The 25,421-nt window shown below is 39.0% G+C and overlaps 1 protein-coding gene across 1 annotated transcript in view; it reads left to right on the forward strand.

The window, feature by feature from the left end:
• Positions 1 to 25,421, forward strand: part of LOC107777825 (actin-related protein 4) — a 44,744-nt gene that overhangs the window by 7,741 nt on the left and 11,582 nt on the right. Inside the window, exons 9-15 of the mRNA XM_075240423.1 lie at positions 3,026 to 3,101; positions 3,219 to 3,310; positions 17,923 to 18,067; positions 18,149 to 18,224; positions 20,084 to 20,164; positions 21,487 to 21,547; positions 21,733 to 21,782. Of these exons, the coding sequence (XP_075096524.1) occupies positions 3,026 to 3,101; positions 3,219 to 3,310; positions 17,923 to 18,067; positions 18,149 to 18,224; positions 20,084 to 20,164; positions 21,487 to 21,547; positions 21,733 to 21,782 (581 nt within the window). The remainder of the gene's footprint in view (positions 1 to 3,025; positions 3,102 to 3,218; positions 3,311 to 17,922; positions 18,068 to 18,148; positions 18,225 to 20,083; positions 20,165 to 21,486; positions 21,548 to 21,732; positions 21,783 to 25,421) is intronic.

Here is a 25,421-nt window from a genome sequence, read left to right on the forward strand (position 1 = left end):
AGTTTAAAATGCACGTAGGTTTTAAAATGTGTAATTAATCAGATAATTAGGCCAATATTATTAGTTAAGCGACCGTGCTAAAACCACGGAACCTGGGAATGTCTAACACCTTCTCCCGGGTTAACAAAATTCCTTACCCGGATTTCTGTGTTCACAGACCATAAATAAGTATCAATTTCCTCGATTCGGAATTTTAAACCGGTAACTTGGGACACCATAAATTATCCCAAGTGGCGACTTTGATTTAATATAAATAATCTCGTTTCGATTGTCACTTAAATTGATAAAAACTCCCTTATATCCTTTTCGAGGGTAGAAAAAGGAGGTGTGACAGGTATTGTATAATAGTTTTTATCTAGTCTAAATGTTATGTTAAAATATTTTTAAACAAGTATTTTTCATAATTAGTTAGTTTTGGTATATTGAATGAAGACTACTCTTTATAGGGCATGGGGAAATTACCTTGTATTTCTTATTTGAAAGTCTTTTTGATTCTTAGGTAAGCATTTCATTTGTGATTTTAATCTCTTGGCCCTTGATTTGATTTCTAATTGTTGAATTTTAATTAATATGCCTAAGTTTGCTTTTAGGCGAATTAATTGTAGCTTTTATTAGATTCTAGTATTTCTTTTTTTAATTTTTCAATATCTTATTTTATATTTAAAATTTGGTTTTGTTTGATTTTTATTTTTGCGGTGGTATCAAATTGGTATCAATCTAGAGGGAAGAAGCATAACGTGAAACGCTGATAAAGATAAGAAATTTAAAATAAAACATTTGGTGATCCTTAACCAATTACCAATTAGAAAAATGTGTACTTGCTAACTATCTCAGTTCTCAAAGTCAACAAAAGAAATAAGTTAGTGGGAGTAATTAATAAGATATTCAACAATCTAATCTTACTAACTATTTGAGTAGCGGAGGGACATAATTCACTAGAAAATGGTAAAACCCTAATCTCATAAATGCTAAAGACTCATTGCAACAAAAAATAATAATTAGAAATACTAAATTTTTTTATCAATTCATTCTTTAAAAGTTTGAAACTACAATTTTGAACAGCAGAATGAAAATAAAATATTCATAATAGTAAAACTTACCCTAAGGAGTAAGGAATAAAGATGAAAGTGAGGACCAAAATAATTAAGAGAATGAGGGAATGAAGCCACAAGATAGCTTTATATACCTAAAGGTAAATTATACTTTTGATAAAGCTTATGGGTTTTACGGTCAAAATCGTTAGTAAAATTGGACAAAATGAGATCCGAATTGATAACCTAATAGTCAAATAACATTAAATTATTATAGAACCATTAACCCAATAATCCGATATCAATAACTCAATAATATGTTTTTGATTCAAATTATTGATTTTAGCCGATATAGCGCAACCCTAGACGAAGGGTAAAAGCTCTCTTAAACAAAATCCATAATTTGTTTACTTATAATTTTTTTAGCTATTCGATAATTGCATTGTCACCCTTATTTTTATAATCTTCTTTGCAAATTTGAAAGCATAATTACATAAATGACGTGGCCGCCTTTATTTACTGTAGGTCCACACAAAGGTCACCCATTTGAATGAGCTTGTTTTAAGTGACTTTTAAGCCAAAAGCCATAAGTTAAAAATTTTAATTTTTGATTTTTGGCTTATTTTTATCATTTTAGCTTAAAAATAAGTCTTGAAATACTTACACAAATATCCCAAATAAGTCTCAACTTATCAACTTCTAGCCATTAGTCATAGACTTACCAAAACTAGCCAAACACTTATAAAGATTGAAAAAAAACAAATAAATAGGATTCGTTCTCTCAAAGAATCATATGCACAAATCTCCTTCCATATTTTTAATCGTGATTAGCAACATTAGATGCAAGACGGAAAATAAACTTCATGGATGAGGTAGCAAATAAGGTGATGAAATACAAAAAAAAATACAATATTCCAAAAATCTAAGCAAAAAAGGAACTTTTTCAATGGGTATAGTTAAAATTTACAGAAAACATATAGATAAGTCAATATACAAAATTTGAGAAAGATTTGAGGTGATTTGGACTGGTTTTGTATCAAAATTCATAATTAAATTGAGTTTAAAATATTCTTATGTGGCACATGTATCAAACATGTATCACACATGGATCAAACATGTATCACATGTATCTCATGCACAAGTATACATGGATATACATGTGATACACAATTGATACAAATATGATACATATGTGATACACAAATGATACATAGTGTGATTTACATATTGTTTTTTCAAGTTCAGTTTTTAATTCACACCACCTCAAAACTTTACCAAATCATTCCAAAACTGAGATTCAAGCTCCTTAAGATGTACCTAATCTACTCTAATAACATCCACTTAAAAGAAAGCAAAAATTTAATATTTTTTTTAAAAATAGCTAATTGGCTAATAATAATAGTATTTAGCTAATATTAGTAATATTTTGTGAATTGACCAATTTTTGTAATGAGCTACTTATAAATGTACATAGCTGGTAGTTTCTCATAAGTGCTTAAAAGTACTTTTTGACTTTATCCAAACACTACAAAATGACTTACAAAAATGTTGGCTTAAAAGCACTTAAAATAAGCCAATCCAAAGGGACTCAAACTCAAACTACGAGCCCGTTTGGACATAAAAAAAGTTTACTTTTTTTCGAAAAATTTTCACTTTTTTCGAAATCAGTGTTTGACCATAAAATTTCCAATTTTCACTTGAAGATGGATTTTGAAATTTTTCAAAAATTTGAAAAACTCCAAAAAGTTATTTTTCAAAATTTTCACTCACAAAACTTTAAAAACAACCCAAAATAATATTTATATCCAAACACAACTCTAATTTTCAAAGACCATTTTCACTTGGAATTTCTTTTCGCTTTTTTTTTTTGGAATTTTACAATTCCTATGTCCAAACGCCCACTACAATTGTATAGGGCCAAATTAACAATTTGACCCGACACACAACCCGGTTTCCCGTCAAAAGCCCAGCTAAAGCCCTCGCGACTTGTATAGAGAATTTCACTGAAGCAGCAAACAATCAATGTCCGAATTCGAATCACTGAATCATGTACGGCGGTGGCGAGTACCAGTTACTTCCTTTCTCGAGTGTTAAATACTTCTATTTACGGCTTTAACATTTTTCTTAGTATAAGCACAAGAATTCAGCGCGTTTTTTTGTTTGCATTTTTATTTTTTGGGTCTACAGATGAAGTATCAGCAATTGTGATAGATTTGGGTAGCCATACTTGCAAAGCTGGTTACGCTGGTGAAGATGCTCCCAAAGCCGTTTTCCCTTCTGTAAGTTATAAAGTTTTTGTCCTTTTTAGGTTGCAAATTAATAATGCAGCTTTCAGTAAGATGTTCCAAATCGTTCTTTCGGTCCAAAGTTCAAATTTTTTGAAAGCATAATTACAAAACAGTAGCTTTTTATAGTTACGTGTACCAGCATTTTAAACGTTATATACATTATCAGGTTATTTAATAGACAATTACAGGTAACTTTCATCTGTCTATAGCAAGTTTGAGGTGGTAACCTCGAAAAGAAAGTACATAGCTTGTTACAACTGGTGAAATTGTGGAAATAATGTAAAAGAATTTTACACTGATAGAGTGATAGTTTAAATCCATGGAATTTTGGGAAATGCAAGCCTGAACACCAGATTTGACTGCTAAAGATGAAGCTTCTAAAGTTTAGAACTTTGGTCATAGGCAGCAACTTTGAACTTTCATGGCATTTAAGATGCAATTGAGGTGTATAGGGTAGTAGTAAATATGGATTGACATGGCTTTAGCACGCTACTATTTGCCTGGCATTCAATTTTTATTATTATTTTGGGGATTAATGATTTTAATATAGATCATGAACTTTTTTTAATTATTTTTTTATTTTTCTTGAAGAAATTAGAATATTTAGAAATGAAACTCATTAACTAGAATACCAAAAGACTGAAATTGGGAGATTCCACCAACTTTCCCTTCAGCATTTATAAAATTTATCAGGTATAATTTGAGAAAATAGGAAACTTTACATTGTTTTCTCATCTACATGGTGGAGAAACTTGAGGACTATTAGACTCAAAGGCTAGAGAATCCCATAGCCCATGTGATGTTTTTTCCCCTGGAGTGCATCAACGCGTGGATTATTTGTTATCAAATAAATTCTTACGGTAGCTGTATGCTCTTTGTCAGGTCCTCAAGAACAATCCCTTCAAACAAATTTATACCTTCTTTTAGGTTGAATAGTTGTTGAATATGATTTGGGAATGTGATACTTGTAATGGATTTACATGGGAACTTTTACCACATTTAAATGCCAACTCTATGTTATTACCATGAGACCGCTATTATAGATTATCCTGCAAGGTGTTGTAGCTCTAACATCTAAGTAGCTTCTATGCTTGGGGATTTAATACAAGACTTACACATCTCAATCCGTTATGTTTTTTTTTTGGGTCATGGGGAAGCAATCTTGTAATTTGTAAATGCTTGCCCTTAATCTATGTCAAGTGTTTCCTTGGGATAAAAGTCAAGCTGCTACCAGAAGGTTTTGGTTCCTTGACTTGAAATATTTGGCTATCCATTGAAAGAGAGGAATCCATTTGCCATCTATAGCTATTTAATTGCGGCATGTGGTTGATATGAATGTTATGGCCACTTGTGCTGCTATTGTCATATTTTTCCAGCTAAGCGGCTACTAGTAATATTGCAATGTGTTCTATTTACAACAAATGACTTATTATTCTTTTACTAAAAATGGATCTCAGTGTTCTACGTTTTGCTGTATGCATCCCATGTCAAGGTTTCTTTCTTTATTCCAAAGCCTGCTAATGGCTTTCTTCTTTTCAACTCATACACGAACAAATATCAAAGGAACCAAGTACAGGTTGTCCATTCTCTATCAATCTTATTATAAAGAAATGATGCAGTTCATCACATAGTTAATGGAGGTAAAATTAGTTAAGAAAACTAATGGTGCAGTAGATGAATACTGAGAAATACTTTTTTTTTGTTTTTTTGATGAAGTAAGGTGTTCCATTAAAAAAGCATCAAGAAGATGCATAGTTACATAGTTACAGGAGGCCTAGTTACAAAGGCAAAAACAAAAAGGAGAAGTTAGGCCCTATACAAAGTGTCAATCTAGGACAAGAGTACTAACAAAGTCCAAAAAATGAGTAGTACTAATTACAGGGGACAATTTTGTCCAGCAAAAAAGTTCAAATAGGCATTTTGCCTTGAGAGAGTGATTTGAAGTTGAGATGCCATCAAAACATCTTCTATTTCTCTTTGTCCAAAAATAGCTGCAGGAATTATCAACAAGATTTTCTTGATGGCCTTATCAACTTTTCACAAACTCCAACTAATGTGTGCATGTCTCATATTTTGAGGCATAACCCAGCTCAGACCAAAAATACTGTAGAACATATTCCATATATCAGTGGCAACTGGGCAGTGCAGGAACAAATGACTGACAGTTTCCTGATTCCTCCTACAAAGGTAGCATCCGTTGACCAGCTGGAATCCTCTCCTGTTAAGGTTGTAGGTTGTCTTGTGTTAAACAAGTTTCATATAATGCAATCCAATTGAAGCATATAACCTTAATAGGTAATTTGGTCCTTTATATCAATTTCCATGGCCAGGCATCAAGCATCTGATTTTGAGTGCAGTTTGCTTGTAACACTCTTTGACTGTGAAGATACCCTTGCTGCCCCAACACATAGTGTTTGAAAGATCTTCATCAATGTTGTAGCTTTCCACTCTTGCTAGCATTTCCATCAAACTTTCCATTTCCCAATCTTGAACAGACCTTCTCAGATGCACATTCCAGTTGTTGTTGCTCCTGTTCTGAGCAATTGAGGAGTTCTTGTCAATGGCAATTTGGAAAATGCTAGGATAATCATCCATAAGGGCCGTGTTATTCAGCCAAATGTCCTTCCAAAATCTGATGTGCTCTCCATTACCCGGTTTGAAGTGGATCTTCTGGAAAAAATCATTGTTCAATTTGCTAATAAACTTCCAGGGACCAACACCATAAGGGGCATTTGCAATTTTAGTGCTCCAGTTGTCTCTTTTCCCATGTTTTGCATAAATCACCTTCTTCCAGAGACTTGGCTCACTTGTACCATACCTCCATAGCCACTTCATCAGCATACTTTTGTTGTGGATTGCTAAATCTTTGACCCCCAGTCCTCCATTGCTTTTCGGTTGTATGACTTTATCCTATTTTATCAAATGAAATTTGTGAGAGCTGTTATTCCTTTCCCAAAGGAAATCTCTTCTGATTTTATCCAATTGCTTTAATACCTTTTTAGGGATAGGGAACAAAGACATATAATAGATAGGTATGCTGTCAAGCACACTGCTGATAAGAGTTAATCTACCTCCCATAGATATATATTACATTTGCCAAGTGGCCAACCTCTTTTCAAATTTTTCTACAACACCATTCCAAATTTCACAATTCTTGAATTTGGCTCTCAATGGGAGGCCCAGGTAGGTGGAAGGAAGTGCCCCAATGTTGCAACCCATCGTTCCTGCCAACTCTACTATGTTGTTCACATTGTTGACCGGATAGATAATGCTTTTCAGCTTGTTGATATGTAATCCTGACAAGGCTTCAAAGAGTAGGAGGTGTGAGATTCAGGTATAGGAGCTGTGCTTTTTCTGCCTCACAAAAAATCAGAGTATCATCAGCATACAGTAAATGAGATATAGTAATTGTATTCCCAACATTGGTGCCAACTCTGAAGCCTTGAATCCACTACATTTGTCTGGCCTTTTCCAACATCTTACTTAGACCTTCCATAGCTAATACGAACAAAAATGGGGAGAGTGGATCACCTTGTCTGATCCCTTTTTGGGGGGAGAAGAAACCCACAGGGGATCTGTTAATTAAAATTGAATATTTAACCGTAGAGATGCAATACCTTATCCATTTTAACCACTTTTCACCAAAGCCCATCTTCCTCAAGATAGATATTAGGTATGGCCAATTCAATTTATCAAAAGCCTTCTCTATATCCAGCTTGCACATAACTCCAGGTTCTCCAGTTTTAATCCTCCAATCCAAAACCTCATTAGCTATGAGAGCTGCATCAGTTATCTGCCTTTGTTTGATAAAGGCATTTTGATAGCTAGAGACTAGCTTCCCAACAACCAACTTCAATCTCTCTGCTAGAACCTTGGCAACTATCTTGTAAACACTTCCAATAAGGCTAATTAGCCTGAAATCCTTGAGTTCAACAACACCCTTCTTTTTAGGTACTAAAGCAATGAAAGATGCACTGCAAGACCTCACCATGTAGCAATGCTGGTGGAAGTAGTTGAGGGCCCCCATGACCTCTGCCTTAATGAAACCCCAAGATTTTTGGAAGAATGCCATCGTAAAACCATCTGGCCCTGGGGCCTTATCAGGAGCACATGATTGAATGACGCTAAGCACTTCATCTTCTTCAAACCCTTTTTCTAGCAACTCTCTGTCTGCCTTTGTGAGTTTGGCTACTTCCTCAAAGCTGGCAGTAGGCCTCCACTCTTCACTTTCTTTGTAGAGATTCTGGTAGTAATTCAAGATCTCCTCATTGATCACTTCCTTGTCTTCTGTGATCTTATTATCAATTTTGAGCTTGTCAATTGAGTTGTATCTTCTATGAGAGTTGGCCTTTGTTTGGAGGTATCTTGTATTCCTGTCCCCTTATTTTAGCCATAGACATCTTGATTTTTGTCTCCATGAAGTTTCTTCAGCTTTAGCAATTTCCATTAGCTCCAATTTCATATTAAGTAAACTTTGTTTTTCAGGCTGAGTAGGAGTTCTGTTCTCTGTTGCCTGTTCTAAAGCTAAAAGCTCCTCTAGAACTCTGCTTCTTCTTGTCTCTAGCTTTCCATAGACTACCTTGTTCCATTTAGAGATGTCTTTCTTCAGGTTTCTCAGCTTCTGAACAAGTATAAAATCCGGGCTGTCACTAATCAATAACCTTGCCACCACTCCTTCACCATGTCCATAAACCCCGCTTGCTGGAGCCACATATTTTCAAACTTGAAGTAGGATGGAGCTAAAGACCAGTCACCACTTTCTAGCATTAGAGGCTTGTGATCTGAAATAGGTCTTGTCATTGCCAACTGTTTGATAGACTTAAAGCTCTCATTCCATTCTATAGAGATAAGGAACCTATCAATTCTTGAGGCCCGTGAATTGTTTTCCCCCTTGACCATGTGTATTGTGCCCCGTGTAAAGGTAGGTCGATTAGCTGAAGATCTGAGATTATTTCAGAGAAGTTTCTCATAGCTTTGGTTCTTCTGTTGCAATTGTATCTCTCAGCCTAAAATCTGCACACATTGAAATCCCCTCCTATAACCCATTGATCATTCCAGATACCCCTTATTGCTCCCAACTCTTGCCAGAAGTCATTCCTGTTTGTGTTGTTGTGTGGGCTGTAAACTCCTGTAAAACCCCACCTGAAATCCTCTTGCAGACTCTCAAGGATGCATGTAATTGAAAAACAACCTTGGTGAGAGTCAATAGACCTCCACAATCTCTTGTCCCATAAGATAATAATACCTCAACTCTTGCCGTTTGCCCCAACTCTACCCAATCAGCCCACCTATTCCCCCATATCTGAAAAATCATACTTGATGGTATGCCATCCATTTTGGTTTCTTGTAAACATAAGATATCAGCTTTCCACCTTCTGACTAGTGAAGCTAGAGTGCTTCTTTTATTCTTATCATTTAGCCCCCGAATGTTCCAACTGAGAATTTTGACCTTCATCTGGACAGTATCTTGCAATGCCGGCCCCGATCACTTTTCTTCCTCCCATCATAGTTGATGCCGCAAATTAGATTCTGAACTTCAGTTTCCCCTTTCTTTCTCCCCTTTCCTTTCTTACTGGAAGTAGAAGGAGATCCTATTTTTTGTAATTGAACATGTCTCTTCTGGTCCATTCTTAGAATTAAGTCTAGAATTTCATGTTTAAAGCCGGCTATATTGATCCCAAAATCCTTGCATGCCTTTCCCATAACTAGTTTTGTCCATTTAGAAGTCTCTATTGTTGTTGGTTGCTGAATTACTTGGTGAATTTCTTGTAGCTCCAATGCCTCGCCGTCATGCCAAGAGAGGGGAAGAGATTCACTGTGAGAATCAGTGTCAGAATATACCAGAGCAGTAGACGCATATTCTGACCAATTCAACCTCAGTGAAAGACCTTTGAGATTGTTGATGAAAGTTTCAGCTTCATCAGCATCATCATCGGCTTCTGAGAGGGGGATAACTGTTGAGACCTGCGTAGTTGATTCCATAATGACTGGGTTGACATGGGTCTGCTGAAGATCACCAGATGAGAGAGGCACATCGTTACTGTGAAGAAGACGGGGGTCTGGTAAAATTCTGATGGCACGCCAAGACTGTGAGCTAATGGGTTTATTTGTCTTTGACTTAAAATAGGCCTTCTTGTGTGGGCCTTTTAAATAAAAGTTTATATTTTGCTGGTACTCTACTAATGTCTGAGTTGTTGGCTTCATTGGGCCTGATTATAAAATTCCCTTGCTTGGCCCGTGAATTAATGAGACCGGGTAGAGGGCCCGATATTTTTGAATTAAAGTGCCCTATGTCCAGCTGTCTGTCTAATGCAGCTTTTGAATTAATGTGCCCTTCCACGTGCTGTGATTTGACCAGACTGTCGACACCATTACCCAAATTCACCGTTGCTTTGATTGATGAAATCCCCAACCCTTCTTCTCCGGCCTTTCGAACTGGTTTTGGTGTTGCTGCCACATCCTTCAAAATTGAGATTTCATGTCTCCAATAGTCCACTTCGAGCTCTATCTTATCTGGGCATTTAGCACCACTGTTGCTAACACAAATTCTTGCCCAAAGATAGTGGCTCCGATGCTTCGTGCCCTCATAAATACCTATGAAACCACCGCAAAGATCTCCAATGATTCTGAATGTATCAAGTTTCCATGCGTGGACGGGGATTCCAAAAGCTTTAATCCATTTCTGGTCAGATTTCTGGCAAGCAATTTCAGTGCAAGCCACCGCCGACCACCACTGTAAAGAGAGACGCCGTCCATTCCAGAACCAATCCCCTGCATGGACTCTCACAACTTCTTGCCTTGAAGGAAGTTCGAACAGGAACTGATTATGAGACATCGGAGTCACTCTCATACCAGCACAGATCCTCCATCTATTCACAAACCATTTCTGGATAACTTCTTGATTTGGACTGTAATTGAACGGATCATTGAAGGTACCCACCAAGCATCTAGCAAGAAAATGATGACTCTCACCACCTGAGTCAACTGAAGTAGCATTGTCCACCTCCCTCGTTGTAGCCTTTGTTAACACCGTCCACTGAGCAATCTTAGCCGTGTCAACATATGACTTTGTCTGTTGAGTATAAGTTGGTCTATATCTGTTTGTGGACCGCTTTCCCAGAAAGTGGATGATTTTATCGGCTATATCTCCCCAACCCATGTTGAAAACAGCTTTAAGGATGATTACAAATTTCTTATTGTCCCCCAACCATGTTTCAATGTGAATGAACCGCCCATAGTAGTTGAAATTAACAAAAACTCTGTAATAGTATGTTGTGATTTCCACCCCCATCGTCTGTAATAATTCCCTGCCCTTTTAGATGCTTGCTTGAGTGCTTCACATACCCTCCGGAGGTTCTCCTCATCTATTCTGATTTTGCATGAAAATATTTTGCCCCTTTCGATCCAATCAAACCACCCCTCGCCCGAGTTGATAAGCTCAAAAGATTTAACGCCTGAAATAAAAAAGATCTTGTCCTCCGTGATGAAAAAGTAAAGAAGCTTGAAAAAAGTGAGAAAGATCTTGTTCTCATTACTGAGAAATACTTCTCTTACGTACTTATTGAAAAAAGAAGAAGAAAAACTTCTCTTACACATCTCAGAACTGGAAAGTATAAATGAAGCTGGCCCGCATATATGTGCTACCATTTCCACTTTTAACCTTAAGAAAAGAGAAAACATAGATGCCCCCAAGGATAAGTTCAAGTGACAAATGTTGTAGGGCTCGTTGCTTAAGTCAAAGGTTCAAGTTGTTTACTCAATATTTAGAGTTGAAAAACAGAAACCCTAAGATGCTCTCAGGCACTACTCCCGAGGCATCTCTGTACCATGAATCCTAGGATTCTATCACCACCCACAGATAGCCACCCCCATCACGACCAAATCCCAGAAAAATCTCCGACAGACATCCTCCCACGCGCGGCCCACTTCCGGCGACCTTTATGCCATGCGCCGGTGCGTGAGGCAATTTCCGGCCAGATCTCGTCTGGTCGCCTTCGGACAGCCTCCTCACGAGGCTATTCCGAGCCTACCCATCTAAGTTTCTCCAAAATCCGACGACTTTCACTATTTTCCGGTGACGGGGGAGGTTTTTTCCACCAGATTTCAAATTTTCTTCTTCATTCAGCCTTCTAGAAATGATGGACTCTACAGAGAGAAACTCCTACTTCTCTCTAGAATCTAGAAAACTAGAAAAAATGTCTTTTATCAAAGCTTCCTCTTGGCCAACTCTAGAACTTGAGGGAAGATGTCATCGAAAGCTTGACGTAGGGCAGGAACCGCACTTCTCGCTGTTTGAGGAGCACACTCTTAGGCGCAAGGGTTTCTTGAAATCTTGGCTGATTGGATCTTTCTCCAAATGGGTTGGTTCTCCAGAGGCTGTTAGGAATTGAGCAGCAGATGCATGAAACGTCAATGACAGGCTGAAAATAACGCAACTGGGGGATACACAATATCTTTTTCGATTTCTCGACGAGTCTCAAGCTTCAGAAATTCTTGATAGAGGAAACATATGGTTTGATGGAACTTTTTACATCTAGACAGATGGGTGGAGCACGATGGGTGTCTTGACCATCATTTTACCGGCGAAACATTGGTGGTCAACATGGTCGATCTCCCGGTTTGGTAGATTGGGAAAATCTGTGGGGGCTTTATTGATGTCACTTGCAGCCTACATGATCTATCGCGAGTGAGGATTGTGGTAAGGAAAGGGGGCAGAATCCCTATCTCCACTGTGGTGGAAGATGGCTACTTGAGTTATAGGGTGTGGTTGAGCCCTGAATTTCGCCCTATCTTTATGCTTGTGATAGTGGCGGAAGAAAAGGGAAGGTCAAATAGAAGGGTGGGGAGGGGTAATCAGTCTCTGAGGGGAGGGGATGGCTCACCTGATCAGTGGTCTAAGCCAAAATCAGATGTTAGATCGAGAAGAGTCGAGAGGTTTGAATTTGGGAAAAGAAGACAAAACTTCAACAGGAGGGAAAGACATGAATGAGTTAGTGATGCGGGCTGGAAAGGTAGAATGGGCCGGTCATCTTCTAATTATCCTAGGGCCAGACAAGTTTTCAGCAAGTATAGGCCTAGACCTCCTTACATGGGCCCAACAACTTTTCCCAATTCTATTAGAATTGATCCTAAGGGGCCCAAATTATTTCAAGCCGCTTCTGTTAAGGCTCCTAAGCATATGGGAACAATCGTTCTTCCTTCTTCTACCAATGGTGCTACACACAGTGGCATTTCTGCACCAAGCTCTAGTGACCTTCGCCCTTCTTCGATGGTCGCTGCTTCAAGGGCGACACCGGCTATAGATGGTGCTGTTATTCCACGACCTCCCGCCTCTGATGGACCCAGCTCCATCGCCCCCTCATATGCTCTAGGGCTTAGTTGTGTTGAGGCTACACTTCAAGCTTCTTCTACTTCGGGGGAAGATCGTTGAGCATGCCCCATCGGGGGAAGAGCATACTCTCCTCTTTCCTGCTACCCTACTGGTGTTCTTGGTCATTCATGTAGCAGCAGGGTGCTAATTTCAAAGATTGATACCCCTCAAGGAAATGGCGAGATCCTTTCGGCACCTAAAGTTCCTATTGCTAGCAATGCTATGGTTTTGTATTCCTCCAGTAGGGGCAAGGAAAGGGTTCATATAGCAGATGCCTGTCCAATTTCATCACGGATTGGAGGAGGGGATACGTCTTTCTGGATGGAGGATAAACTATTAAACTTTGGGAAGTTCCTTGGTGTTTCTTTTGAAGGGAAGGAAGATAGGGTGTTAGAACTGTTGAGGGAGATTAAGCAACAATCTTGTTATGATAGTGCAAGGAGGAAGTTGGGTCAAGGTGTTAAGCAAAATAATTTAGAGGATGTAGTGGTATACCAGAGAAGGGGTTGGGTGTGTGACAGGGAGGAAGGGAGCTCGGTTAGAGGGGGTGGGGAGAAGGGGGATATCATTTTTTATGGAAGTTAAGATTCTTTTATGGAATGTGAGGGGGATGAATGACCCAAACAAAAGGGCCATCATCGAAGTGGGAGTTAGAGAGTGGGGTACTAACCTAGTTTACTTTCAGGAGACAAAAATGGAAGATTTGTCGGATGTGATTGTGAGGAGTGTCTGGGGAGGTAGTTGGGTAAAATATGACTGGGTTCCAGCAGTGGGAAGTGCCGCGGGCATTCTTCTAATATGGGATGATAGAAGCTTGGAGGTAAAGGAGATTAAGAAGAGAGTTTTTTTTAGCAGCTCTTGTCAAAGATAGAGTGAGTGGGGTGGAATGGGGATTTTGGGGATTGTACGGACTGGTAGGAGAAGGGTCCAAGGTGTTTTTTTGGGAGGAACTGGCCAATATGATGGGGAATGGGATATTCCATGGGTTCTGGGGGAGACTTTAACACTATTAGATTCTCGGAGGAGAGATTAGGGTGTAGTATGATTTCGAGGGTCATGGAGGAGTTTTTTGACTTCATCAATGATCACTTTCTCATTGATCTTCCTCTGTTAGGGGAAAGGTTTACTTGGGCCAGGGCGGAGGATTTCAACTCAAGGTCTAGACTTGATAGATTTCTAATATCGCCCTCCTGGGATGAGCTGGTGCCGAATGTGCTGCAGATTCCTTTACCTAGGTTGACTTCGGATCATTTGCCTATCTTGCTAGATGGATGTTGAGGGAGGGGGTGCGTGCTCCCTTCCGATTCGAGAACATGTGGTTGAAGGTGCTAGGATTTCGATGACAAGGTGAAAGAATGGTGGACAAGCTACGGGGTATCAGGGACACCTTCATTCCATCTTTCGAAGAAACTTAAATTGCTCAAGGGAGATATTATTAGGTGGAATAAGGAGGTTTTTGGGAGGGTAGAGGTTAAAATGAGGGAGCTTATGCATGAATTAGGGGATCTAGAGAGAGGGGAATGGGCGAGGGAGTTAGATGAATCTGAGAAAGAGAGATTGGGGGAGGTTAAGAGGGATATAGTCGAGTTAGCAATAGCTCAGGAGACCAGTTGGTGGCAAAAATCGAGGGCGCTATGGTTAAAGGAAGGGGATTCGAATACCAAATTTTTCCACAGGGTGGCAGTTGCAAATCGAAGGAGAAACTTCATAGAGTCCTTAGTTGTGGATGGGGTGAGGATTGAGCGAGAGGAGGAGGTAAAAGGGGCGATAGTGGGTTTTTATGAGAACTTATACAAAGAGGAAGTTAGTTGGAGGCCGACTTTGGGGGGAATAGAGTTCAACCACATAGGGGAGGGAGACAGTAAGTGGCTAGAAAGGGCTTTCGAGGAGGAGGAAGTGCACGAGGCTGTGTCGAGTTGTGCTGGTGATAAGGTCCCCCGGCCTTGATGGTTTCTCCTTGGCCTTCTTCCAGCTCTGTTGGGACACCATCAAGGGGAAGGGGGAGTTGATGGAAGCCATTGAATACTTTCATGTGAATGGTGTTTTCGAGAGAAGTATCAATGCTTTTTTTATTACTATTGTGCCTAAGAAAGAAGGTGCATCTTCTATGAGTGACTACATGCCTATTAGTCTTGTGGGGAGCATTTACAAGATTATTTCTAAAGTGCTTTCCAATAGACTCAAGAAGGTTCTTGATGTGTCTGTTTCGTCCTCCCAGAATGCGTTTGTGGAAGGTAGACAGATCCTGGATGCCGCTTTGGTGGCAAATGAACTTGTAGACTCCAGAAGGAAAAATAGAGATCCCGGCTTACTATGCAAGTTGGACCTTGAGAAGGCTTTCGACCATGTCAATTGAGAGTTCATGGATTTCATTATGATGCGGATGGGGTTTGGGGCAAGATGCAGGGGATGGATCAAGTTCTGCATTTCCTCAGTCAGATTCTATGTCCTGGTTAATGGTAGCCCGTGTGGTTTCTTTAGTAGCTCTAGGGGTCTCAGGCAAGGAGATCCCCTATTCCCCAGGTTATTCATTCTAGTGATGGATGCTTTGAGTAAAAGGATGGATCGAGTGGCTGGCGGAGGCTTCTTGAGAGGATTCTCTGCTCCGATCGGGGTGCCTAGTGCCCGAAGAGTCTCTCATTTGCTTTTTGCGGATGACACCCTAGTTTTCTGTGATGCCGATATGGATTAGTTGACCTACTTGAAGCAGGTCTTGCAGTGGTTTTAGATAGTATCAGGTCTCAAAATTCAACCTCGACAAGTGTGAGATTTTCCCGGTGGGTGAGGTTGCTAACATCGATGCTTTGTCTTATGTTCTCAGATGTAAGGTGGGCTCCCTTCCCACTACTTACCTGGGTCTCCCATTGGGCGCTTCGCATAAGGATACTATGGTTTGTAATCCAGTGATCGAAAATGTTGAAAAAAGATTAGCAGGTTGGCAGAAACGGTACTTGTCAAAAGGCAGAAAGGAAGTGCTCATTAAAAACACTTTATCGAGTATGGCCACCTATTACTTGTCCCTGTTGCAAGCTCCTGTGAGCATCACAGAAAAACTGGAGCGAATTCAAAGGAATTTTCTTTGGGATGTAGCGGATGGAACTAGAAAGTATCATCTAGTGAATTGGCAGACAGTTACTTCCCCCAAACAAGTGGGGTGGACTTGGAGTAAAAGATCTTAGGGTATTCAACAGAGCTTTGTTGGGGAAATGACTGTGGAGATTCGGGGTAGAAGAGCATGCTCTATGGAGGGAGGTCATAGTAGAAAAATACGATTCTACGGGAGGGGGTTGGAGGACCAAGGCAATCACAACACCTTTCGGGTGTGGCATGTGGAGGAGCATCATGAAGAATTGGGAATCCTTCGGTGGCAACATCTCTTACAAGGTGGGAGATGGAAGGAGAATCAACTTTTGGAATCATAGGTGGGGTGGAGAGGATACTCTAAGGGTTTCCTTCCCCCACGTCTTCAGAGTTTCAAACTAGAAGGAATTGATGGTCCAACAGATTCGTAAGGAGCATGTAGGGGGGGTAGTATGAGACCTTTCATTTAGAAGGAACATGCAAGATTGGGAGATTGCGGAGCTCCAAGATTTATTGACATTGCTATATGGGCAAGACAGACCTCAACCATCTTGTGATTCTTGGAGATGGGGTTTGCGTGGCGATTGTCTGTTCACCGTAAAGTCCTTTTACCAGAGTATGTTGGTGAGAAAGGAGGCTTCTTTTCTATATTTCTCGATCTGGATTCCTAAGGCGCCCACGAAGGTGTGCTTTTTTGCATGGCTAGCGGCGAGGGGAGTGATTTTGACTGCTGAGAATCTGCGAAAGAGGGGAATTACACTTGTTAGTTGGTGCTATATGTGTAAAAGCTCAGGGGAAGAAGTTGATCATCTTTTGTTGCATTGCCCTGTGTCCTCGGCTTTGTGGAAGGCGATCCTGAACCTTTTTGGTGTGCAATGGGTGATGCCAAGCACGGTAAAGGAAATGCTATATAGCTGGGCCGGTTTTCGTAGAAGAAGAAAGCAAAAGGCGTGGAAGTTCGCCCCGTTAGCTCTCATGTGGATAGTTTCGGGGGAGAGAAATAAGAGAGCTTTTGATGGGATTGAGTCTCCTTTTTCACATATTAAGAATATTCTTTTATTTTTGATCGTTTTTTGGTGCACTCATATAACCCCTATTTGTATAGAAGATTGGGCGTCTTTTGTAGAGAATCATGTTCTGATGTAAATTCTCTACTTTTTAGTATACTTCTTGTATACGGGAGTTCTCTCCCTTTTGATTAATACAATTTACCTTATCAAAAAAAGTCACAGGTTCAATCTCTGCGCCATGCGAACTAAACCCTAGTATTAAGTGGAGAAGATTAGAGGGGTGGGCCCATTATCTCCGAGTTTCGAAGGCTGCAATTGGTCATGAGAGTTGGCCTCAGACGGATTTCTCGGTCATAAAAAAAAGACAAAATATAAATGGCTTATCTTATTATATTGCTCATACCCGCTTTTGGAGAATGTTGGTTCAATGAGAGAAGTCCCTAATTGCACTCAAGGATGTGGCCTGGTTGTTAATGAAGTTAAAATGAACCATGAGAGCATGGGGTTCAAATCACAGTAGTATGATAGAAGTCCCTGATTGCACTCAAGGATGTAGCATGGCGGATAATGAAAGTTAGGATGAACCATGAGAGACTGGGGTTAATATCACAGTAGAGGCAAAAAAGGTAGGTGATTTCCTTCCATCTGTTTATGCTTCGGTGGATAGTGTTACCCTACACCTTTGTTGGTGGGAGGTAGCAAGTAACCGGTAGATTAGTCGAGTTACATGCAAGATGGTTCCGACACTGCCATTACAAAAAAAGAGATTTCCTACTTAGTCTTGAACAATAAGATTTCTAGTGGAAGCAGCTCAAAATGTCCAGGAAACTTTATACATAAGATAGCTGCTGAGATAATCAGCAAGATCTCTCCTGTTATTTTCTTTTTATATAATCAATTATCTATATCTCTTGTTTTTTCAAGATTAGTTCAAATCTTTTCCTCATTATTGTTGGTGTCCTTTTGAATTCTTGAATATCCTTAGCAGGTTAGCCACTCACAAACTAACCCGCCTGGGTTGTGATGTCTATATCATTATTTATTTCCCTTCATATATGCTCATATTCAGATTCTCTTTCAACTAGTCACCTACATTGTATTATTTCTGTGTAAAGTTGTCTTGATTTTATCATCTTTTAAAGGTTGTTGGATCAGTTGATCAAGTGGAAGTTGATAATCCTGATAATCCGGAGGATAATTCGGGATCTGCTCCTGACTCTAAATCAAAGGGTAAGCGGAGATTGTATGTTGGATCTCAAGCCTTAGGATTTCGCCGATCTCATGGAGGTCAGTTTGCAAGTTTATATAGAATCGCCTTGTGATGCCATTTCCTTATCGCTGTCACTAAGATATTGCATTATCTTGGGCAGGTACTATCGCCCATCAAGGATGGGATGGTTGTGGACTGGGATATTGTAGAGAACATATGGGACCATGCTTTCAGGTAATTGGCCCTTCCTCTCATTGATATGTTGAGACAATTTCCCATGTAACATTAGGGCAACAATGTTACTCTAAATTTTTTCAACTTAGCTAAGTGGGGATTTTCAACTTGAAGCAATATGACACAATTGCATGAGTATGCAGTATTATATTTCTCTGTCTCCAAATCTTATCCAAAAAAAAAAGGCAGAAGAAGTCTACTACCCAGTTGCCATGGATATTTGCAGCACAATATAGTTCGTGGATTTTCTTTCAGACTGCAAAGTGACTGTTTATATACAGCGGCCAGTATGTAGTGGCATACGCTTTGCTTATTGTTGCATGGTCGTTCTGTGTATGTCACATCCTCCCCTCCTAGTCTGGGAGTGCCCTGGAGACCCTCACTGAGGGATCTTACCACCGTAAGGTGATATACCGCTGATCTTGTTGCTCTGGCACGTTTGCTTTTGATTACCGAGTGCTATGAAACATATTGTACAATTATTATGTGAGACAGACAAATTCTAAATAATTTCCTTTTAATCTCATTTAGTTTAGTTGATATTGGCCTATTTCACAATTTTCCTAATAGCTGAAAGGATAGTTTTAGGCAATTAATAATATCTAGGACATTGTAGAGTTTGTTGCAGGGTGGTTTTAAGAAATTATTCCTAATGGCCCCCAGAACACCATTAACTTTCAAGATTGGACTTCATTACTTTTTTCCCCTTCTTTTAGTTTTACTACTTGGATTACTGGCACTGTCCTCTTTTATACTATGCTGCTCGGAGCCTTCAATTATCGACGGCACTGGAGTCGGCACGACAGGGCAGACCGGTACAGTTACAGGGTTCGTACTGGGTTCTGTCAACATTCGGTGGATACTTATACAAAGGAAAGGTGAACTTAGAACCAAGAAGACAGAGATGAAGCACCAAGGAGAAGAGGAAAAAAACAGAAAAGAACAGTTGGAGACATCATTTGAAGCCACCATTCAACTCAAACAGAGGAGTGCATGCTAGGGTTACTGTCTGCTGAAGCCTCCACTGAACTCAAAGGAGGAAATGCCCTAGGAGGGTATCTTTGCCAATTACTGGTGGACTGGGCCTTTACAAAAACACCTGGAAAAATGTATTCCACAAAAATACTGTGATTTAACTGGGTCACAAACTCAGTTCATTGTATATTCATAGACAAGATCCATAAGAACAACATTAATTGGGCTAACTTTGATCATTTAACACTACTTACAAATTATTATTCAACATAACTTAAATTTAATTATACAAAAATGGATTTTGGCGAAAATTTATCTAAAAGTTGAGTTATTTTTGTATGTTCTAAATAACTAGTAATTGTTATGCATATTATATTTAAACATTTATTAGCTGTATCCCAGTATATACACCCCTACTGTTATCCATATCCGGAATATTAGAATTTATGAGATGACAATCTGACCTCTAAATCCATACATGTGTCAGACACTTGCACCCGTATCCGGGCAATATAGCTTCTGTATTAATGTAAATAAAGCTGTATTAGTGATTCATCCCCAAAACAGAACATGCTTATTCTACAGACACCGGCACTGTATTTTTGTAGATGGGGCTGCATTGTTTTTCACTTTCTTTGATCACTGAAAATACCTGCTTTATATAAAGATGATGTTGTATTTACTTATCAAAAAAATAAAAATAAAATAAGGATGATGTTATATTACTTGTTCATTTTGTAGAAAGGTAAAAACTGTCTTCTTTATATGCTTTTCCTGCAACATCTTTTTTGCTTTTTCCCGTCCTTTGTCATTTGGTTAAGTTGATGCGGCTCTTAGACTGTTGAAAGAAACCTTTTCCCCTGTCTACTTACATTCACTTACAGGGAATGCTTACTGATCGATCCAAAGGAGCATCCAATGTTACTTGCAGAGCCCTGTTCGAACACTCAGCAGCAGAGGGAAAAGTGAGCAATCCAATCCGTCTTTTAGCAGTCTCATTACCTTACATTATTCTAAGAATCATGCCTTTTGTCTTTTGGGCCTTGTATAATTATTAGGTACAAGATTTCAAGCCTTTATTTTTGCTGAATATGCTGATCATTTTTTTTAATGAAACTCTTGATCTTTTTAAAATATTTTTGCTGGCATATCTATTTTTGCGTCCTATGTTAATTCTGTTTTCCAGTGATAAAGTTTTATTAGGAAGACTAGGAAAATACAAGGGCGAAGCATGCTTTTAAGTAAAAATTACGTATTTATTAATCCTGAGGCCCTACGTCTTTGCTACTTCAAAGGGCAAACAATGAGCACTGCAACAGCTTCCTGTCATATTAAAGTCATAAGCACCAAAAGCTTATTATAATTTAATGAGAAAACAATATATATCCCATGAAACAATCTAATCTTGTCCTCAGCTAAAAACAAAGAGAATAATTTAGCAGTCTGTGACTATACTGCATTTCTACGAGAAGGCACAGCTAGCAGTGAGTGAAGGGAGGAAGAACAGCAAAACACTGTAAGAGGATTAGTTATTAGAAGGTCATGGATATTCAATGGATGAATAAGAACCCGAGCGGCTGATACCAGTGATGTAGCACCAGCAAGGGAGTAAGGTGAAAGAGAAGGGGAAAATATGAGAAAGGAGAGAAGAATAAAGAGAGGAGAGAAAAACTGAAAGAGAGAAAGAAGAATTGAAGAATCCGCAAAAGAGAGATTTTACAAGTAGTTCATCTGTAAAATCTCTTTAGAGTGATTCTTGTGGCGTTGATTGAGCATTTTGACCTCTCAAAATAGCCCTCTGAGCTTTCTGCACAGTTAAAGAACAAATTTGGGTCAAGTTTTTGGTCAAAGCTAGGTCCTTCCACCTTGACCTTTTCTGTGAGGTCATTTTAGTCCTCATAGCTATGCCTGAAATTCCTATCATGGTTGTCTCTTAAGTGAGGATTGTCAAGTAATGGCTGGTTTACTGATGAACTGCACATTTGCCGCTGAATGGATCCCAAGTCTCAAGATAGAAGCCTTACCTTGTTTAATGTGTAATACCTTGTGAAATTACTCTATTTGAAATGTTTCTTCCCCTTAATGAGAAGAGTCTACTGTGAAAGACGTTGTCCATCGTGAACTGGAATAAAGTAAAGAAGTTATTGTTCAAAGCTAAAAATGAAGTTTAACTATTGAGGGAACATTATCATTTAGATGTTTTCTCTTAAGGCAATCTGGTGCCTGCATTATCATGTCATCTGAATGCAAACTGAAAATTACAGTGGACTGATAATTTAATTGACAGGGCTGCAGAGATAATGTTTGAAAAGTACCAAGTTCCTGCATTGTTTTTGGCCAAAAATGTTGTAAGTGCCTTTCTCAATTCTTGAAATTTTAATTTTTAGCATCTTAACAGAACCTTCATTGTGCTGTTCAGTAATGAAACTTTCACTTTTACCTGATTACGAAAAAGAAAAATACTGTATCTTCATAATGTTACAAGATCATTCCACTCTAGTTGCTAATTATCTCAGGATACTGTTACTGCTAGGTTCTCACATCTTTTGCATCAGGACGTGCGACTTCTTTGGTCGTTGACAGGTAGGAGCTTATTTACTAACTGGCTATCAGCCTTGAATTGCTTCTTTGACTTGTCTTGTCAATAAAGTTCTTTTGCGGAGATATTTAACCTCCCAGCGATAATAGCATTCATATTATCTGCATTGCGTGCTTCTGTACCTTCCCTTTTAGTGAATATAAATTATTGGAAAGATTTCATGATTTCTGGTGCATGATGGCATATTAGTTTCAGTTTCTCTTCATCTTGAATTGTTAAGTTTCTACACATTTACATCAGTAGCAGTCTGGTTTGATTCATAACTGTATGATGAGCGAATGATGAAAAATTAGATCTCTTCAAGTAGGTTAGCATCTTAACTTTTAAGAATCTTGCAAGAAATATTTTTTCGAATATGGAGATATGATATCAAACTTTATAATTATATTAAGGATATGTGAGAATTGTAGTAATGATATAAAACTTTCGCTTAGATTAGGTAGATGGTATTCTGTATTTTTTATTCTTTTTCAATCTACTATTGCATAGTACACCCGTAGTACTCTTCCATTTCAATCATCCTTATTTAATTTTTTGTTATATCCCAACAACAACAAAAAACCCAGCTTAATCCCATACGTGGGGTCTGGGGAGGGTAGTGTGTACGTAGCCTTACCCGTACCCTATAAAGGCAGAGAGACTGTTTCAAATCGACCCTCGGCTTAAGGAACAATAAAAATAAAACAAGCAATAGAAGCAGTAATGTAATACGGTAATGGAAGCGAGTGACATAACAAGTAATATAGAACCAGGAATAAAAGAATACAAGAATAGTACTAGTACTACTGGTAAACCTAGGAGAAACTCACAACTACCTGTCAACCTACCACCTTAATTCTCGACCTCCACACATTCCTATCGCTGAGTCATGTCCTCGGTAAGGTGAAACAATGACATGTCCTGCCTAATCACCTCTCCCCAATACTTCTTTGGCCTACCCCTGTCCTTACTCAAGCCCACCATGGTCAATCTCTCGCACCTTCTGACTAGAGCATCTGTGTCTCTCCTCTTCACATGCCCAAACCATCACAGCCTCGATTCCCGCAACTTGTCCTCCACAGAGGTCACTCCCACCTTGTCCCTAATAACTTCATTCCTAATCTTGTCTTTCCTGGTATGTCCACACATCCATCTCAACATCCTCATTTCAGCTAGTTTCATCTTCTGGGGACTTCTTGACGGGCCAACGCTAAGCTCCATACAACACAGTCGGTCTAACCACCACCCTGTAGAACTTGCCCTTAAGTCTAGGCGGCACATTCTTATCGCATAAAACCCCCAAAGCTAGCCTCCATCTCATCCACCTCGCTCCAATGCGACGAGTAACATCCTCGTCAATCTCCCCGTTGCCTTGGATTATAGACCCAAGGTACAAACTATCTCTTTTGGGAATGACTTGAGTATCAATCTTCACTTCCACTTCTGCTTAATACATCTTTTCTTAATAGTAACTTTTGCTACACTCACAAAGTTAGATACACAAGAGTATAACAGGAAAGCTATGAGGGTTAGACAGATCTCAATAGAGTTTTGGAAGTGCCTTGTAAGGGTTGTAGAGGTTGGTTTAGTATGATGTATCATTATCAAATTGTCCAATGTTGTATTAAGGAGTAGAAAGATACCAAAATAGACGTCATAAATAAAGAGTTGGAGGAAATTGCAAAAGCTGAAGAGATTTCGTGGAGACAAAAATCTAGGTGTATTTGGCTTAAGCAAGGTGATAGAAATACTAAATTCTTTCATAAACAAGCCAATGCACACAAGAGGTATAATACTATCGATAGAATTCGAATTCATGGTAATTTGGTGGGGGGAGGAAGATGTAATCAGAGATCATATTCTCAATTTTTATAAAGAACTTTTCGCTGAGACAGAAAAGTGGAGATCAAAATGGAGTGATGAAGAGTTGATTAAAATTTCAGAGGAGGAAAAGATCTGGCTTGAAGAACCTTTCACTAGTGAAGAAGTGGAAGCTGTAGTTAAGATGTTTGAAGGAGATAAAGCCCCAGGCCCTGATGGTTTCAACATGTATTTCTTTCAAGAATGTTGGAACACTGTCAAGGAAGATGTGATGAAAACAGTTGAGACATTTTGGCAAGAAGGCACCTTTGTGAGTAGTCTAAATGCCACATTCATTACTCTTATTCCCAAAAAGAAAGGTGCAGAGGAAATCAAAGATTTCAGGCCTATTACTCTTTTGGGTAGTGTATATAACATCATAATTGTTGGCTGAAAGGCTAAAAAAAGGTGATAGGGAAACTGATCTCAGAAAACCAAAATGCCTTTTAAAAGGGAGACAGATTTCAAATGTTGCTTTGGTAGCTAATGATGCATCGACCATCATCTTAGAAAAGGAAAGGTTGGAGTGGTATGTAAACTAGATTTGGAGAAGGCCTATGATCATGTTAACAGGAATTGTTTGTTGAATTTGTTGCAGTTGATGAATTTGGGGAATAAATGGATAGAGTGGATCAAGTCATGCATCTCTACTGCCAGGTTCTTGGTGTGGATTAATGGCAGTCCTAAGGGTTACTTCAAGTCACAGAGGGGCTTAAGGCAAGGAGATCCCCTGTCTCCATATTTGTTTGTAATTGTGATGGAAATTCTTAGTCTAATGATCAAAAGAGCGGAAAGTTTGGGGTGGATTAAAGGTTTTAAGATTGAAGGAAGAAACAATAGGGAGATAGTCATCTCACTCATATTATATGCTGATGACACTTTGATTCTTTGTGAAGCAGATAGAGAGCAACTTCTTCATCTTCGGGGGATTTTCTAGCTTTTGAGGCAGTTTTTGGCCTAAAAGTGAATCTGGCAAAAAGTTGCATATACAATGTTAATTCAGATAGCTCTATAAATGAATTGGCAGAACTAATGGGATGTAATATTGAGGAGTTCCCTACTGTTTATTTAGGGCTTCCTCTGGATGCTAAAGTCAGGGATAAAAGGATCTGGCAATGTGTATTAGATAAATGTACTAAAAAATTGGTCCCTTGGAAAAAAAAAATACCTATCGCTTGGTGGGAGGCTTACTTTAATTAATAGCGTGCTAGATGGAATGCCTACTTATTTGATGTCCCTTTTTCCCATCCCTGGCAGTGTAGAAAAGAAGTTGAATTCCATGAGAAGCAAGTTCCTCTGGGAAGGGAATTCTGAAAAGAAAAAAGTTCACCTGGTGAAGTGGCAGGAGGTTATTAAAGATAGAGAAGTTGGTGGCTTGGGAGTGAAAAATTTAAAAATTCACAATAAAAGTCTGTTGTGCAAATGATTGTGGAGATACAATGACAATAGAGAGGAGTTATGGAGATATAGTGGTACGCTAGATATGGTAGAAATGAGTTCTGAACACCTGGTGCAATTTCTGCGCCTTCACGAATTGGAGTATGGACGCAAATAATCAAGTTGTGGCCTGAATTTCAGAAGTTCATTGCATTGAAAGTTGGTGATGGTAGTAGAATCTGGACAGACGTTTGGTTGGGAGAAGAGAAGCTGATGAATAGATTTCCTACACTGTATAGTTTAATAAGTAACAAAAATTGTACAATAGCAGACTGTTATTTCAGAAGAAACTTCAACGATTGGGAGGTTGATGAAATTGGTCAGCTTTTATATTTTTTGGAACCTGT

Source organism: Nicotiana tabacum, chromosome 20 (genome assembly GCF_000715075.1).
Source record: "Nicotiana tabacum cultivar K326 chromosome 20, ASM71507v2, whole genome shotgun sequence".
In the NCBI taxonomy this organism is placed as follows: Eukaryota; Viridiplantae; Streptophyta; class Magnoliopsida; order Solanales; family Solanaceae; genus Nicotiana; species Nicotiana tabacum.